This window comes from Hippoglossus stenolepis, chromosome 1 (genome assembly GCF_022539355.2).
Source record: "Hippoglossus stenolepis isolate QCI-W04-F060 chromosome 1, HSTE1.2, whole genome shotgun sequence".
NCBI lineage: Eukaryota > Metazoa > Chordata > Actinopteri > Pleuronectiformes > Pleuronectidae > Hippoglossus > Hippoglossus stenolepis.
The window spans coordinates 5318668-5334981 of NC_061483.1; the positions used below are offsets into that span (position 1 = coordinate 5318668).

At 42.3% G+C, this 16314-nt stretch overlaps 1 protein-coding gene across 2 annotated transcripts in view; it reads left to right on the top strand.

Annotated features, from left to right (window-relative positions):
• luzp2 (leucine zipper protein 2) overlaps positions 1-16314 on the top strand; it is a 146356-nt gene that overhangs the window by 100709 nt on the left and 29333 nt on the right. For both annotated transcript variants that reach the window (XM_035155762.2, XM_035155757.2), the window contains exon 6: positions 7198-7260. In XM_035155762.2, coding sequence (XP_035011653.1) covers positions 7198-7260 — 63 coding nt within the window. The remainder of the gene's footprint in view (positions 1-7197; positions 7261-16314) is intronic.

The following is a 16314-nucleotide window of genomic DNA, read 5'->3' on the forward strand; positions in this document are numbered from 1 at the left end:
AGAGGCTCCTTCTGCCGCTGTGGGCACAGTTCATCGTGGCCTTTAATTGACATGAATAATGGAGTCATATTGTCACCACTGAGAAATACAAGCTATTAAAGCAGTGACACAACTGAAACCTCTTTTAATTGTGTTGTCTTTGTCATTACAATGAAGCTTATTGACCTTTTAAACAGAGATGTGTTGTGACAGCGGCCCTTTGCTTGTCTCTCCCCCCCTGACTGGTGGAGGGATTGTTCGCATAATGGTTAGCCTGAAAATAAAGATGTCAACTCTAAATAAATTTCACTTTAATATAGTTTATTTCCCCGTCCAGGTCTACATCCCCGTGTAGACCTGGACCTTGAATAGGATTTATAAAATGTTTTTCTGTTTATCAAGAGGTGGTCCTTTCAGCTCATTAAGAGTTTAAAAGCACAACCTTCACTCTAAAGAAATCAGTGACATCTATCATGATAATTATCCATATTTATGCGTATTAAAAGTTGTACCAATGAACTCCAATTGGCTCTCTGATTTTAAAAACACTGTGTTATTCGTGTTTAAACCCCCACACCGCTACCTCCTGGAATATTGTATTAGAATAATTAAAGTGCGTCAGTATTTTAGTTTTACGCTTTAAAGAGAATATGTTGCTTTGATTTCATTCGAGAACAGATTTCTGGGAGAGTTTCTGACACTTCGCACTCAGGCTAAAGGATTCAACACTGATGTGTGTCAAGTGTTGTGAAGGTTGACCCAGATGGACAGTAAATATCAACACTCAGGGGCTGTCAACACATCGGCACTTTATTAGAACGTGTGAAAGTAGCTGGGCTGAGTTGATTCAGATAGTCATTTGGTGAGCTCCTGGTTAATGGTTATGTGTTGCCTGTATTGCTTTTCTTGTTTGATATAACTTTATTATTCTTCCCTGTCATCTTAAATGCCGTTTTGCATTCTAAAATCAAAATATTAACAAATAAACAAACATAAAAACAGTAGTTCTCTCTTTTCGATGATTTGTAGTCTAAATGGAACTCCACAATTATCATGGGACGTTGACTCCGAGGTTTTATAAAAATGTATTTTTTTGTTCTGTTGCGTTTTCCTGAACATGTAAATATGAAAAAGCATTGCTTTATTTCCAGGTCCACAGGAATGACAGCGCTGCGGGAATAACACGTTATGGCATATAAAGCTCAGTGTATCACACTTTGCATAATGCACTGTGATCTCATTTTCACTCTCAGTATATCTGGGGGCTAAACCATGTCACATTTTATGACAGCTGCCAGTTCTACATGTCCTCGGATGGTGGTCCCTCTGTAGGGTGAGAGGAGGTGCAACTGGGTGGAATTGATACTCGGTCAGTTTTGCCTCAGTGAATCACCAAACAACTGCCATCCCAGCTCATTACCTCGGCTCGGGGTGCCTGGACTGTACGCCTTGCAGTACACAATGTGCTGTGCAGGTGTGTGTCTGGCAGCCAGCATTGATTTATTAAGGAAAGACAGAAAACGCACAGATCCTGGGGCTTTTTGAATGCATCTCTTTGTGCTGAGCTTTTGAGCTTTAAGCCCTAGGAGACGTATTGTGATTTGACGCCACATTTGGAGAATTCTGGCTTTTCTTCATATGATTATTAAAAGAAGGGCAGTCAGTACAGTGCAAACCTCTGAAAGGCCCAAGCTGCACTAACTGCCACACACTCATGGATGTCTGTCCCCTAAACGATCAAGATCCATGAATTATTCCCTGATAAATCGAGGAAAGTGTTGCAAAATGCCCAATCTGGATCCAACCCGTGATCTGTATCCAACCATAATTTAAAGGGTTCTTCCCTGACCTGTGATGCATTGTTACGTTTTGTGGTAATCTGTTCAGCATTTTTTAAGTAATCTTGCTTGACAAACAGTCAGGGGTGATAACACAACCTCCACAGCGGAGGTTAAAATGGGGAAGACAGTGTACTTTCCAAACAAAGTACACTGTGATCTCCAGTTATGCCCTGGTGCGATGTTTTTTTTTAGTAATATTTCAGTGCCACACTTCAGCTTTGATGTTACAGAGGACCAGGACATGTTTTTACCACGAGCTCAGCCCAAAGCAGCGTCTCATGACACTAGATTAGGCTTGTGTATTGAAATTTAGTGTCAATTAGCCACCGGTTCCTACACAGTTGGTTCCTAACACACCGACTCTCAATGCAGCTTTTGGTGCCTCGTTTTTGGAGCTTGTGCTCTGTACCGCAATAGTTGCCCTGCTTACCGGCAACATAAACGCACAATGCACATGTCAAGTTCACAATACACTTAACTCTGGTGGCAACACAGACACACAAAACATTAGCCCACAGTTAGCCTTACCTCCAACACGGGACAACAAAAAATCCTAAAGCTAAACTGTTGTGTGGCTGTAACGACTAATAACTGATGTGCAGGTGAATTTTTATATTTAATAAAAAAGCCATTCTTATCATCGACTGTTGTTTTGTGCTCTTTTTAAAGAAAGGTTATTGGTTCTGGCCCCGTTAAGGCAGCGGTACCATTTAAAAAGTATGGATTTAGCACCAGTATCTGACAAAACCCTCACGATACTAACCTTACAGTACACACAGTCATTTAATAATATAATTTTGAAGTACAAACTCTGCCTAGTGATGATTTGAGCAATATCTGTTTAATGGAATAAGACTGTGTTTGGCACTGTGCTGCTAGCAGGCCTAAAAAAGACAAATTGGTCCTTTCGGCTATATACAGATGAGGCTGTGTTGTTAATGGCCTTTAATGGTCAACACAGTCGGTGTGTGCCGTGACAGAGAGTGAGAATTGTGGGATTGGCCGCATCGTTCATAAGTAGATGTCGAGGCCCAGCTGGTGGACGCACACTGCCCCTCTCCTCCTGTATCCTTCTGTCCCTGTGGTTCGCTGCCAAATCGTCACCTAATGTCATTGAGCTGCCTCCAAACACCAAACAGCAAATGTGTAATCAGAGCACAGCAACATAATAAAACAACACCGCAGGTAATTGAGGTTTTATGTCCGCCTAAATTAATTTGCTGTGCAATGTATGGATCATAACTGCTTGTACGATATTTCATTTTCAAAAAAATGCCCGCGAGTAGGAGCGCTACGTGGGGACAAAATCAAAGTTGCACTGGAGCCAAAAAACAGGCACAAGCTGGGTCTGATTCTGAAGGACACACACAGACAGACACACTCCCCCAGCAGTGTCTGAAATGTGCTGCAGCAAATAATACTCACTGTTTCCCCCTAAAAAATACCAACAGGATGTAGCTGTCGGCCCTTGTGAGTATTCCCCAGTCTGTGTTAGATCTGTTTTGCTTTTTAGTTTTGACAAATGACAACTGTGTAACAGCTTGTTTTAGGATTTTGTTTTTAAAACAGACTCCACAATTCCAGATGAAACAGATCCTGTTGGTAATCCTGCATCGTATTAAGTGTTTTTAAAGATTTAGCCATCTCAGATTTCATATCAAATTCTTCTTTTTCTTATTTTGGCACCATTTTTTTTCCTCACCCCTCTCTAATCTCTATGCCAAAGAGTACACAACAGATTATTTTTGATTTCCCTCGGTTTATTTGCTATTTATCTTTTTAATGAAGTGCATTATGTCTTCCACAATTAGCCGGCACAACACAATTGTGTTTGTGAGGCTGACTGTGGAACTACCGCGCGGCAATTAACCGCTTATATCCCGAACCACCTGTCACCTCCCCTGCGAGTCCTCCCATCGCTGCCCCCCCACATGGCGAAGCGTTGTGATGAGGTTTTCTGGTCCATTCATTGCACTGTCAGGAGATTACTGCCTTCCCAAAGCCCAGCAAAACTGCATTCTTGGCGCTGCTCGGGACCACCCTCCTGGCACCCTGCATCACGCTGTTTCAAAGTCTGTTAGATCAAACTCTAAGCCCATACAGTGTAATCCCTTCACATGCAAAAACAAGTGTGGAGAAGAAGTTGCTGAAGAATGAACTTGTTAATGTGGCATAACATATTGTCAGTAGTGAGCGAGAGGCCGTCTTCAGCTGCAGAGCTGCAGTTTCAGGTGTTTTCCACCTCTACGAAGGAGAGTTATGTTCAAGCCTCTGTTGTTTGCTAGTTGGTTTGTTTATTTGTCTTTCGAAAACAACAGAACTGATTTCCACTAAACTTGTTGGAAGAAGCAATTATATTTTGGGAAATTCCGAACAAAGGAGTACAAAGGAGATGTGTTTCGTTTTTATTTTTCTACCAATTTCCAAAGGAATATATCCCATAGGCGTTGGATACGATTTTGGGGCTGTGAGTCTTCTGGTTTCCGTTTCTTCTTTGATTAATCGTGCTTGAGGCTTTAGTTGTCTGCAGGTGAAAAGTCTGTTGGAGAGCAAAAGAGGTGGAACACATTGAATCAAATGCATTGGTTATCAACTTTTTTTAATTTATGTGCATTCAAATTCAGAAAACTGTCAAAACTGATAATCTAAACTTGTCGTCTGGACGTGAAACACCTACAAAAACTATCACTGTTTGTGTTTTGTGTTGAGAAATGTTCGACTCTTGTGATAAAAGAAACTAGTCGGACTGTAAACCTGTGTATGACAAACAGGAGAGAGAGTCTTGGTCCGGATATTCGCTGACTACATTGAAAGCCTATAAAATATTGGCAGTTGCCCCCAGAGTCTTAGTCATCATCAGACAATAATCGATGTGGTTGATCAATGACTGATCATTAATTGAACTTCTACAACCGTTCACCTAAAGATAAACTTTGCCAAACAGCACAGGAAGAAGCCTGATAAATATTGGCAGCACATTGTTTGACGAATTCTTCAGATTTTCCACAAACTTGGTAGAAGAATGAGAAACAGGCCAAGAAAGAACCTATTATATTTTTGGGCAACTCTGGAGAAAGGTTCGGATCCAGGAATGTATATATTTTTATATATATGTAACTATGTAAGATGTTGTTTTGACATTTTCACCAGTTTCCCAGGGAATAACGCTTGAGTCTGGATGAAATTAAAAGATACTCTCTCTACTGCCATGTAGTTTTGTCGCCTGGTTAGTTTTCATAAATCAAAGCTGGAGGATTAAAATTCATTGCTCCCACTTGAGTTCTGCAGGATGTCTTTGAAGAATAGACCCTCAGCTACAGGTAATTAGCTCATTGATAAACTCATTAAGAATTTCCAACGTGCTGTTGAGTCAATGAAAGGGGTTAATAAATCTCCACTGGCCACTGTGATGAAGTTGCTCTTAATTACGTTTGTTTCTGTAAACAAAACAAAGGTGGGTGGACGCTTGGTTACGGAGCAGTGGAAGTAATTTCCCGTCAATAATCCGGTGTTATGTGATCACCTGTAGGTTTCCTCAGCCGTCGGGGATATTTAAAGGCCCCGCGTTCCCTCAACGCATCTTTAAGGCTCTTTGATCCCTTGACTTAATATTACCCCGAGTCCTTCAATAGACACACATGTTGAAAGAATGGGGGGAAACATCCTCTTTGCACGACTTATCAAACAGCGTGTGATAGCCGGGATGTAACGCTGAGCAGCGCGATCGTGTAGCTCCGCCTTTTATTTCTGCAGCTACAAGTTCACTTGGATACGACAGAAGAAGAAGAAGCAGCTTAAACTTGACACAGAGCAAACTAATACATGTAAATGTTGGTGTGACGTCAATCTCCCAGTTGTGTGTTTTTGGGCTTTTGTTGCTGCTGTGGTTTCTTCCTTTTGTCTCCGGGATGCAACACAACCTTGCTCGCCCTCAGAAACCCTGGAGTATGTTCTGTTCTGTTTTTTACAGAGTCGTCTTTTTCTCTGCTTCGCACTGTAATAACATTTCTTAGAGAGTCAATCTATTTTAAATCACAGCCGAGAGTTTCTGCCTCAAATGACCTGAGTCGACTGCAGACTGCACAGTTTTAGCTCGTCTGGACCGCAGCGAGGCTCTCGTCATGCTTGGCCGTGCAGTTTTATCGGGTCGTCCTGCCGATGCCGATCGGTACTTTGGGTTAAGCATTAATTTAGTTTAAGACCACATTTACCAACGGTTCATTGTCAATTAGAAAGGTGAGATCCCGTCCCTCTCAAATGCTTTTATCACCTCCAGGTCTCATTCTGCTCCGTCGTTACATGCTCCCTCTCCCGTCTGTGTCACTTTCCCACGTCCTTTTAAATGTATTAAAGAGCATTTCACTCAAATCCAATTTAGAGAGAAAGAGCCTGTTAGCATTGCCCCTTACACCAAAGACTGCTGCCAGGAATCGTTGTTTTACCTTCGACTGTGACCTGTAGGGAGTGAACAATAGATACTTGCTTAAACATGGGTATCAAAGGAAACTAGGTCTTTGCAAAATATATATTTTTAATCATATATTAGTAGGATTTTCTTCACTGACAAGGTTACTGGTAACGAGAGAAGGTTAACTCTGCTTTCAACAGCTGATTTCTTCCTCCCAAACTAGAACAGCACTCAGGGGAGTGAAACCACATTTAAATTCACTGGATCCAGATTTTTTTTTTTCATCAAGATTAATGAATTATTCTCAAATCAAAAAAAATGTTAAGGATCTCATAATCTTCCCTGAAGTGAAATAAGATTCCTGCCTCTCCACAAAATGCCATGTAAATCGGTTGAGTAGTTTTTGCATAATCCTGCTAAATAACAAACATACATGCAGATGAAAACATGAACAGAGGTTATAAGATATTTTACATCCTCCAGTCTCTTCTGGTTTCTATCACTAATGCTTCTGGGTGTAAACTTATGTAACACACTGTATTTCTGTCAGAGTAAAGCATCGCTCTCGTGCCTCCAGATTGTTGCGAGGATCTAAACTGGCATCACACAACGAGACCCCGCGACCCTTATCTTGGCATCTGTCCCGGCTGCCAGTCAAACCGTTTTAAGGCTTTACTGATCGTGTTTAAAGTTCAGCGGGAGTCTGGCCCTCAGATGCTTCTCTGACCTTTTTAGATGACTACGTGCCTGAGTGCACTCTCGCATCGTCAGACAGGCCTCTCCTGACCGCTCCTCGGTCCGTCTGAAACGGAGACCGGCCCCCGGCTGTCAGAACCCCCGCAGCAGCATCAACGTCCTGCTGGAGAAGCGTTTCGGACTCACTCAAGCTTTTTGCAGTAAAGATTTCAGGGGAACGTGCAGTGGTAGACACTAATGACATCACTTCTGTGTTTCTTTCCTCTTTTTCAGAACAAGAGCCTGAAAACTAAACTCCTCTCGGGACACAAACTGTGCGATGCATATGCTGAAGAGGTAAGGATATTCAATTAGCTAATTCCATTTTATCACAAATGTAATTAAATCCCGTCCCAAGCTACTTAATTGTCCGATGTTTGTGGAATAGATCCAATTCGTAGTAGCACATCACAGATGGATTCGGTTCTCTTGTGAGTAAGCAATGCTCATAAAATACAAATTAGAGCATGTACAGTGTAATGTGAGCTACCGGTTACTCTGCATTACATGAAGCGTCACTACATCCCCAGAGAAATAAAGCTACCAACAGTAAGTGACAAAAGAGGTTTAGGCTTCTACATCAGAAGCTTCTTTTGTTATTGAACCAACCTCATGTCAAATCAATGCAATCTCAGTGATGACGACCTGCACTGCAGCATCTGCTCCCAATAATAACAAATGAGAACAAAGTGTGTGTAATGTTTTGTTTCCTTTCCAGCAAAAACTCTTGTAAGAACCAAATCAAAAACATTGTGTGTCAGGTTCTGGTTAAGGGGAAAGATGTGAACTGTGGTTAGGTTAAAGTTTAGGTGAGGTATGAACTGGGCAGAGTTAGGATTAAAGATAAGGTTTGGGTTAGGCCGTCCACAATGAATGCAAGTCAAAGTCTTTTTGGTGATAGCTGCACAAACCTGTGAGTGAGTGTGTGAGTGTGTTTGTGTGTCCCTGTGGTCGATTCAAAGCTTTAGTCCATCACTGCTGATGCTGTCAGACAGAAAATCTTCATTTACTGTGAGTATGAATTGTCCCTCTGGCTCTTAATGACAGGTGCAAGATGGCAGCAGCTGTATTCAGGACACTCTGGTTTCATTTTTCTGCAATGGGAGAAAGTGGAGATGTTAAGTTCATCTTTATATACAGTCTATGCTTTGGATCTTAGACCTTATTCTGGAATATTCCAAGACAATGCAGTTCAGCAATGCTGTCGGGACAAATGTGAGCGTGACACCATCACTGCCATACGAGGACATGTCTCTATGTGTAGACAAGCTCTGGTAATTCGGCTGTTTGAGCTCAAATGAAAGTGCTTGTTTCAATTTGCACCGCCTCTCATCTCTCAATCAAATCAACGTGCTTTGTTTTAAGGCCTGGGACGAGCTTATCACACCAAGGTTGGTGGCCATCAGGCATTCAACTGGAAACTATGTTCCTTCTGAAATCAGAAAGGGCTCTGAATGTGTACCATTTAAAGATTTAACAATTATTCATTTAAATATCAAAAAAACAACTAGACCAATGTTTTATATTTTGTTGGTGAAGACAACAACTCCCATGATGCTACACTGCTTCACGATGTCATGAAACTATAGTTGTTTAGTTTTGTTTGAGAGACCCTTTAAAAGGTGATTAAATGTGATGAGTTCGAGTTCTTTGATGGATTCAAATGCAGCAGTGCAGTACTTTTACATTTTAACATGGTAACTAGTATTCTGTAAACTGTTACATTTCAACAGGGACCTTGGCATCATTGAACGCAGCCCAGTCCAACAGCACCACAACCCGCAGCCTCCAAAATGATCATTTAGCTGAATCAACACTTCTCCTGAACACTTATATTTCCATATTTATATTTAGCCTTCACGACGGTGTGATTTACTGCAGCACTGATGGATTAGCCTGCATTCATTTTAGCCACGTCTACCCAATAACTGAGTGCATTTTCCCATCGAGCGCAGGAAACAGGTTTGAACAGCACTCAGTTCAAAATTACAAGGTTCTCACATTTGACAGAAAACTGTGACAGCATCATGTTTCAAGTTTTCAAAAAGAGCGATGGAAGAGACTGTCGATGGGAAACTGCTCCGAGAGGTGAAAGATAGTAACGCAGACCGGAGCTCTCTGTAATGGATACATGTGTTTCTCAGGTTAGATAAATGATGATCAGCAGAGAAAGTGTCGGCAAATTAAATAACCTGAGAGTACGGGGTAATATTTCAAAGGCAAAATACTAATGATGGAGTCAAATATCTCAATTTTCCCATCTGATACCTGTCAAACTCCACGAGCGCTTTTCGTCACCTGAAAATGCAATTGACCTGTCATTCAGAGGCCTTGGTCTTATCCTCTGTAGCATTGATCAAACAAGCCTCAGCCTTAGGGGGTCTGGCCCAGAGACTTTCTGAAGAAAAAAAATCTCCATCTTCCGCTCAAGGTTGCCATCTATCAACCTGTCTATCACCGCACTGCTCCGAGTCACGGCAAAGTTATTTCAACCGCTGTCGCCTGGATACAGAAAATGCATAGAATCACCGAAAGCATGTTGAGCCAGAGCCACAGCGACACGGCGCCCTCTGCACTGACATGGGCATGTCATCAGGACGCCCACAGGAGACGCTGCTTCGGCACAAGCTCAAAGCTCAGCTCGACGCTCCGCTAAGGATGTGAACCTGGCGAACGCGGCTCCACACAACAACTGGCGGCAGAGCGTTAGTGACAAAGAGGCTGACGGACAAAATGTACTTGAAGCTGCTCTCACTCCAACCTGAGCTCCTGCGTTGGAGTGTTTGTGAGAGAAACAAGAATGAACTGTTTCCGACCTTTACTGGGGATCGTTTAACAGACGACACACACACACACACACACACACACACACACACACACACAGAATTTAGTGTTTGGAAGCATTTGGTGCTGAGGAGCTTGTCATTGGCCCTGGAGTCTCTTATTGTGACACAGGAAATTGGAGTTAGAATTACAGACCTCTCCCTGTTTACAAATCCTCCAGCTGAACATCCCTGACACTTGACCAGCTCGGTTTATCAAAGCCAACATCATCTCACAGTCAAACTCTGAGATGATGACGATGGCACTTTGGACTACGCAGCCAAGTCTAATTATAAGACTTCAGAAATGAGCTGGAAAGAGCACAGAGGCTATGAAGGGGTCCTGATTGAAGTTGTCAGCCGTCTACATTAAGCCTGGATTTCCTTAGCAGCAGCAGTGGAAAAGATAAAACATGACTGGTTGGCTTTGTGCTTGTGGTTATCTGATTCTCGGTGCGCTTTAATACCGCGGAGCTGCTGTGTTCCTGTCCAGGGATTCTGCGTTTGCCTGATTATTTCCGCAGAACTGTTTTCAAGGCCAATAGACTTCAGGGTTCTCCAGGGAGCAAATAGCTACCGGGGATTTTCTTGGAACGGAGGTAAATGGAGGTCACTGTCTGCGATTCCTGTGGGAGGCAATAAAATTTGAAGTAAATCAGTGAGGGGCACATTCCTTCATGCCCCCTACTTTCATCCAGGAGTGTTATTCATGCTCAAAGGGGAAGGGGTTACAAGCTGCAGCTGTAATCGCAGTGTAATTACTGCAGAGGGACACAGAGAGGCGGATACTAAAGCTGCAGAACAATCGCCACCAGGGAAGGTAATTTGCAAACTTAATCACTGTATTACACGTTTGTCCGTTGGAAAGAAAGTAAACATACTCCCCCATAAACTTCTCATTACGGGGTCTAAATTCTGATGTTTGCTTGAAATACCAACGTTTCGTCTGAGTGTTCTTATTGACAGCTTATCTCATCAAGTCACGACAACACCAACTCAAAACATGTTGACTCTTGAACTCTCTAATTGCCGTCTCGAAAATCCCCCCCTTCATGCTTCAGATATCTTTTCAATTAAGGTTTTCCTCGGAGCATTGACTGAGCCAAAGTTCTTTTTTTTTAAAACTGCCTCAGATAAAATCATTGAATCCTAAAATGACGGCTTTGAAACCATGTCCAAGAACTGAGATTAAACCCAGTTCAAACTGGCCTCGGTTGAACTTTTAAATCAAAAAGCTCCTTTTTGTTGCACATGGTACATTTTGAGATGTTGTTGGCGTAAACAGCCGCTTTCTTTCATGTGTGATTTGCATTCTCATCTTGTGGAAATTGGCTTTGGGATTTTCCTGCATATTGTATATTGGAATACATTTCATTTGGTGTGGTAATCGTTTTTTGGAAAGCCGCTTTAACTTGTGCTCTGCTTTTGCTTCCAACGAGCGAGGTGGAGGATCAGGCTTTGTGCTCTTAATCTGTGTTGTGTGGTGAAGACTGCTCAGCTAAAATGGCGTGAACAAAACTTACAACAAAATTACAACACTGTAAAGAGGATTGAATGGTCGCTCTTATAGTAGTAATATGCATAAGTAGATTTTATATGGCATCACTGATAAATTAGTGAGGTTGCCTGTAATCTGGCCAAAAGTATCAGTATATTATATTTGTATTTTTAGAATAAACTGCATCCATCCATCCAATCATCCATCCATTCGTTGTCCTGTGTTTATCCAAGCTGGGTTGCGGAGGTAGCCAGTGAAGTAGGCTCTTCCAGACATCCCTCTCCTCGGCTATTCTGTCCAGCTCTTCCTGGGGGGGATCCCAATGCGTTCCCAGATGGGAAAAGTAATCCCTCCAGCGAGTTCTGGGTCCACCTCAGGGTCTCCTTCCAGTTGGCCATGCCCGGTAACCCTCAGGAGGCATCCTGATTAGATGCCTGAACCACCTCAACCGTTCCCTTTGGACATGATGGAGCAGCGGTTCGACTCGAGCTCCCTCTGGATGTCTGAGCTTCTCACCCTGTCTCTCAGGCTGGGCCCAGCCCCTCAAGCTTCTGTATATGGGTTGAGGCCCCCTGCAGAAGATGATCTAGCAGACTCATGGAAGTGGCCACTAGAAGATGATGAACTGGGGCACCTGGTAGAGCGGGTGCCCCAGTTTAACATCTTAGAAAGGCTACACTTATGATAATGCACCATGATGTCACAAAGCAAAAATCGTCTCAAACTGGTTTCATTCACTTGACAAGTTCAGTGTTTCAGAAAACTCCACTAAAACCAAACGTACCTAAAAAACGAGCACTTGAACTTAAATCAATGTGATAAAAATGACCTAAAATGACAGAAACCATCTCAGAGAAAAAATTGATTGGACCTGTATTTAGAATTTTCAGTCTGGCCTCTGTCCCATCTGCTAATGGAGGGTCTGTGGGTTTATAACCCAAACTGCTGCCAGCTGCCAGATATGTCGTCCATCTTTATGTAATCTCAAATACACATCACATTCATGTCTGAAATATTAAACGTGCACCCCACCTCATGTTTAAATATTATAATAGTAATTGTGGTCATCATTTCTCATTTTTAGTGAATCTTTGCATTGCTTTTCCATTCACTTCAGTAGATACAGTTCCAGGATGTTTGCACTGAAACGTTTTCCAAAGGTTAAAGATACTGTAAAGTTTGAGCTGTTTCATAGTGAGACGGGTGGAAGCACTTTTCCATGCCAACTTTCTTTCATGGATCAGTTTGGAGAGAGAGAAGAGTGGAGCTGTTGATGTTCACACACAACCACATGAATGAGGAGAGGTTAGCGAGAAAAGTGTATCACAGACTTACCAAGTTCAGTCGGAAACTCGCTGGCAGGCAGCCACCGGGCCGACTCAGCTGTCTGTCTGCTCACTTCACAAACCCAGCAGTCCATTTGATTTGTGAAGGAAACTTACCAGGCCTGCGCCACTGCTGGTGAATCTTCTGCTTCCTGCTCTTCTTTGCTTCTTATCCAGTTCATAGGAACAATTTATTGCGACCTTTCAGGAAGCAGACGGTCGTTTCCTCGGGGGAAACATCTGATAGCTCAGAAAACCAGAGTCAACCTCAAGGTTAAGTTTCTTTCAGAGAAGCAGAGACACCGTTCAATCTGCTGTGCATCTGTTCTTCAAGAGCTGGAATTTATCACCTATTTGCTATTCTGTCAGATTTATGGTGTTGCTGCACGGCCACCGTTTGAGTGAAGGACGTTGTTTCAGCAGAATCACATTTCATTCTTGCATCAGGATTTTATGGAAACATCCAGTAACCTGAACCTTATGCAGATAAAATACAACCTAGTGCTGACGATTCGGGAGGATTTCCTGTAATGACTCAATGATTTCAAGTTGAATTGCCTCATATAGTTAATCCAACGGTTTTTTGAATGGAGCAGCAGGCATCACGATCTTGTGTATTTTTAGACCTAATTATATTGAGTCTAAAATTGCGTGCAGGCAAATTATACATGTTGATTCAACTAACGCTTGAACATCCAGTTCTGAGGGCGGTGTTGTTGTGTGTCTGTGACAAAACTGATGATCAGCAGAGAGATCAACAATTTCACGTGTTAGGCACAGTTGTAGTTCTGCTTCTACAATTTATCAGAGTAGAAATAGTAGAAGATTAGACATAGAAGAACCCGTCTCACATCATATATGTCAGAGTCAGACTGTCCTATCAGGAAGCAGCATCGACTGTAAACAAAGATGCATGATGCTTCTCCCACCATCTAGAAATGAAGACCAAATTATGCCATCTTGCACTTTGGAGCTACATTTTTTTTCATCAAATAACTTACTAAAACAAACTTAATGGGAAAATGAACACTTGATGCCTAAAAAAACCTCAAATGACAGAAACCATCTTCAACTGAGAAAGATTTGTTTGACGTGTACTTTGTCGTTGTTGTTGTTTGGTCCATGTCCCAGCCATTAACATGGATGAGGTGGGGTTTATGATATATACTGCAGGCAGCAACCAATGTCAGGAGCTGTATATAGAGTCTATGGGAGACAACAAAGAGAAGACATACAGACTAACTGAGCACTTTATTAGGAACACCTGTATGTTATTCTTTTGACATCAAGCATCAGAATGGGGGGGGGGGGTTTGAGTGTGGCATGATGGTTGGTGCTGGACAAGCTTGTTCCAGTATTTCTCAAACTACTGATTTCCTGACATTTTCACACACAACAGTCTCCAGACTTTTACTCAGAAATGTGTGAAAGAAAAAAAACAACAACTTCCAGTAACAATTCTGCAAAACAGAAACACACTGCAGCTGGGAGAGATCCGAGGAGAATGGCCAGCCAGGTTGAAGCTGACAGAAAAGTCCAGGGTAACTCAGATAAACCACTCTTTGCAACCGTGATGATCAGACAAGCCTCTCGCAATGCACAACACGTCAAACCTGTGGATAAGGTCCTGTCACAGATCTGAGGCGGCAGTGAACCATCTCCTGGTCTGATGAATCAGGCCTCGTGTCAACAGTCCAGGCTGGTTGTGGTCAGATAATGGTGTGAGGATGTTTCCTCTGCACACTTTGAGCCCAAACAATCATTATTTGAACACTACAGCCTATCTCGGTATTGTTGTTGACCATGTGGATCCTGTTTGGGCCCCGTTTACCATCTACTCTTTTTAAGATAGAGATAGATCGACAGCATGAGCTTGAAATGGGGAGAGAGAGAGTGAGGAAGATATGGAGCTAAAGGGCCGGAACCGAACCTGCAGAAGCAAGGAAATGAGCTTTTGGAATGTGATGGAATGAGCAGATTCTAAAAAATAATATTTGTTATGCTTTTAGAAATATTTTAGCACCATTTATAGTTTGTAATGTCTCCATTTGTTGTATGTAGTTCTTGCTCAGTTTTACAGATATTAACATGCTCTAAAAACTACAAGCAAGACCAACGTGGAACTGATAACTGATCTTCTACAATAATTTATCTCAGTTCTCTCGGCTCGGCTCTGGGAAAGACTACAGACGCCTCCTGTATCTGTCTGGAGTTTGAGAAGGGTTATTCTCTCCTCGGCTACTTCACCTTGTCTTCGATGGGGAGGTGTTGGTGGTTTTGTGACTCTGACGCTCCTTCATATCTATCATATTTGACTCATGTCTTAAATTGAATCCACTCTGCTCTTCAAAAGGGTTTTAATTTTTAAATCTATCTTGTTGAAACCTGCAGTATTTGTGTGGTGTCCCTAATGATTTGCTTTTTTTCAGTATTTAAATGAGAATAACTCCATTCAGAAATCAGAGACGAGAATCCGAAGCCGTTTCCACCCGTATGAATGTTGAGTGTTTGCTCACTTTGGTAATGCTGCTGTTTTGACGGATGACGTTTGCTGCCGGCTTCACTGATGCTCCCTACAATACAATTAGTGATGTGCACGGAGAGCAATACAAACAGATGTAATGCTGCGTCGCTCCACTTCATTCACTATCCATATTGATTAAATCAGATTATCCTGACTGAAATGACGAGAATAAAATATATGCTTCCAGTCGGGACGTTTTGGCCGCCAGCCAGTCACTGCTCTGCCTCGGCTCGCATGCCTCAGCCAATCAGACACACTGCACAAATAGGGCAATCTGTTTAAACGGGGGAGGAGGTGCAGCAGATCAGTGAGGCTGCGGTGGAGGTACAGTACGTACCAATGCCTGCTGAGGATGTCTGTACATTTTGCACACCGACCACCAACCTGTCATGTCACCTCACCTGTTTATCGGCTTCTCTGGAATGTAGTTGTGCTGTTCGCTCACAAGCAGGATTCATGGTGCAGTGAAGAACACACTGTACATACTAAGCAGATCTACTTTCAGAGGTAAAACAGGCGTCTTCAGTAGTGATGTAAGGCAATTTCCTACGATAACAACATGAGAAAGGAATAGAAATATATACAGAAACATCTCGATCTCCTCCTGCCTCCACACGGTGTCGTATACAGACAAACCCAGTTTGATGCAGAGCCTGACGCTGCGACCTCAGCTTTACCTCACAGTTATTGATACCGTCGGAAAATGAGAGTGCAAAAGAAAAATCAATTTCTCCAAAAACTAATCTGCATCAAACAATAGGGCTTGTAAATTGGACACATAAAAAGTGCGAGTAGCCCGAGGAAAAGGTGAGAAATGTGCCAGAGAAAACTGAAAGAAAAGTGAACTATAAAAAATATATAATATGGCTGCTGTCAGATTAAAAAGGTAAATTTCAGTTTGGGTGATTTCCAATAACCGACTTTGACGAATGGATGATGAAGGTGCTTCACATTCTGGTTATAGGAGTTTCCAAATGCTTATTACATATAATTAGAAGAAAAAAAAACAATAGAAGCCTTCAGTGAATTCATAAACAATAACAAGGCAATGTTGCAGCGGCTCTCTGTTCTATATGGAGCTTTTTTAGCCCCTTTAAGCTCATTATTTTGGTTTTAGAGCCCAGAAATTGGTCGTTCTCATCACAGCAGATGGTTCCACTAATAAAGCCACTTTATGCTGCT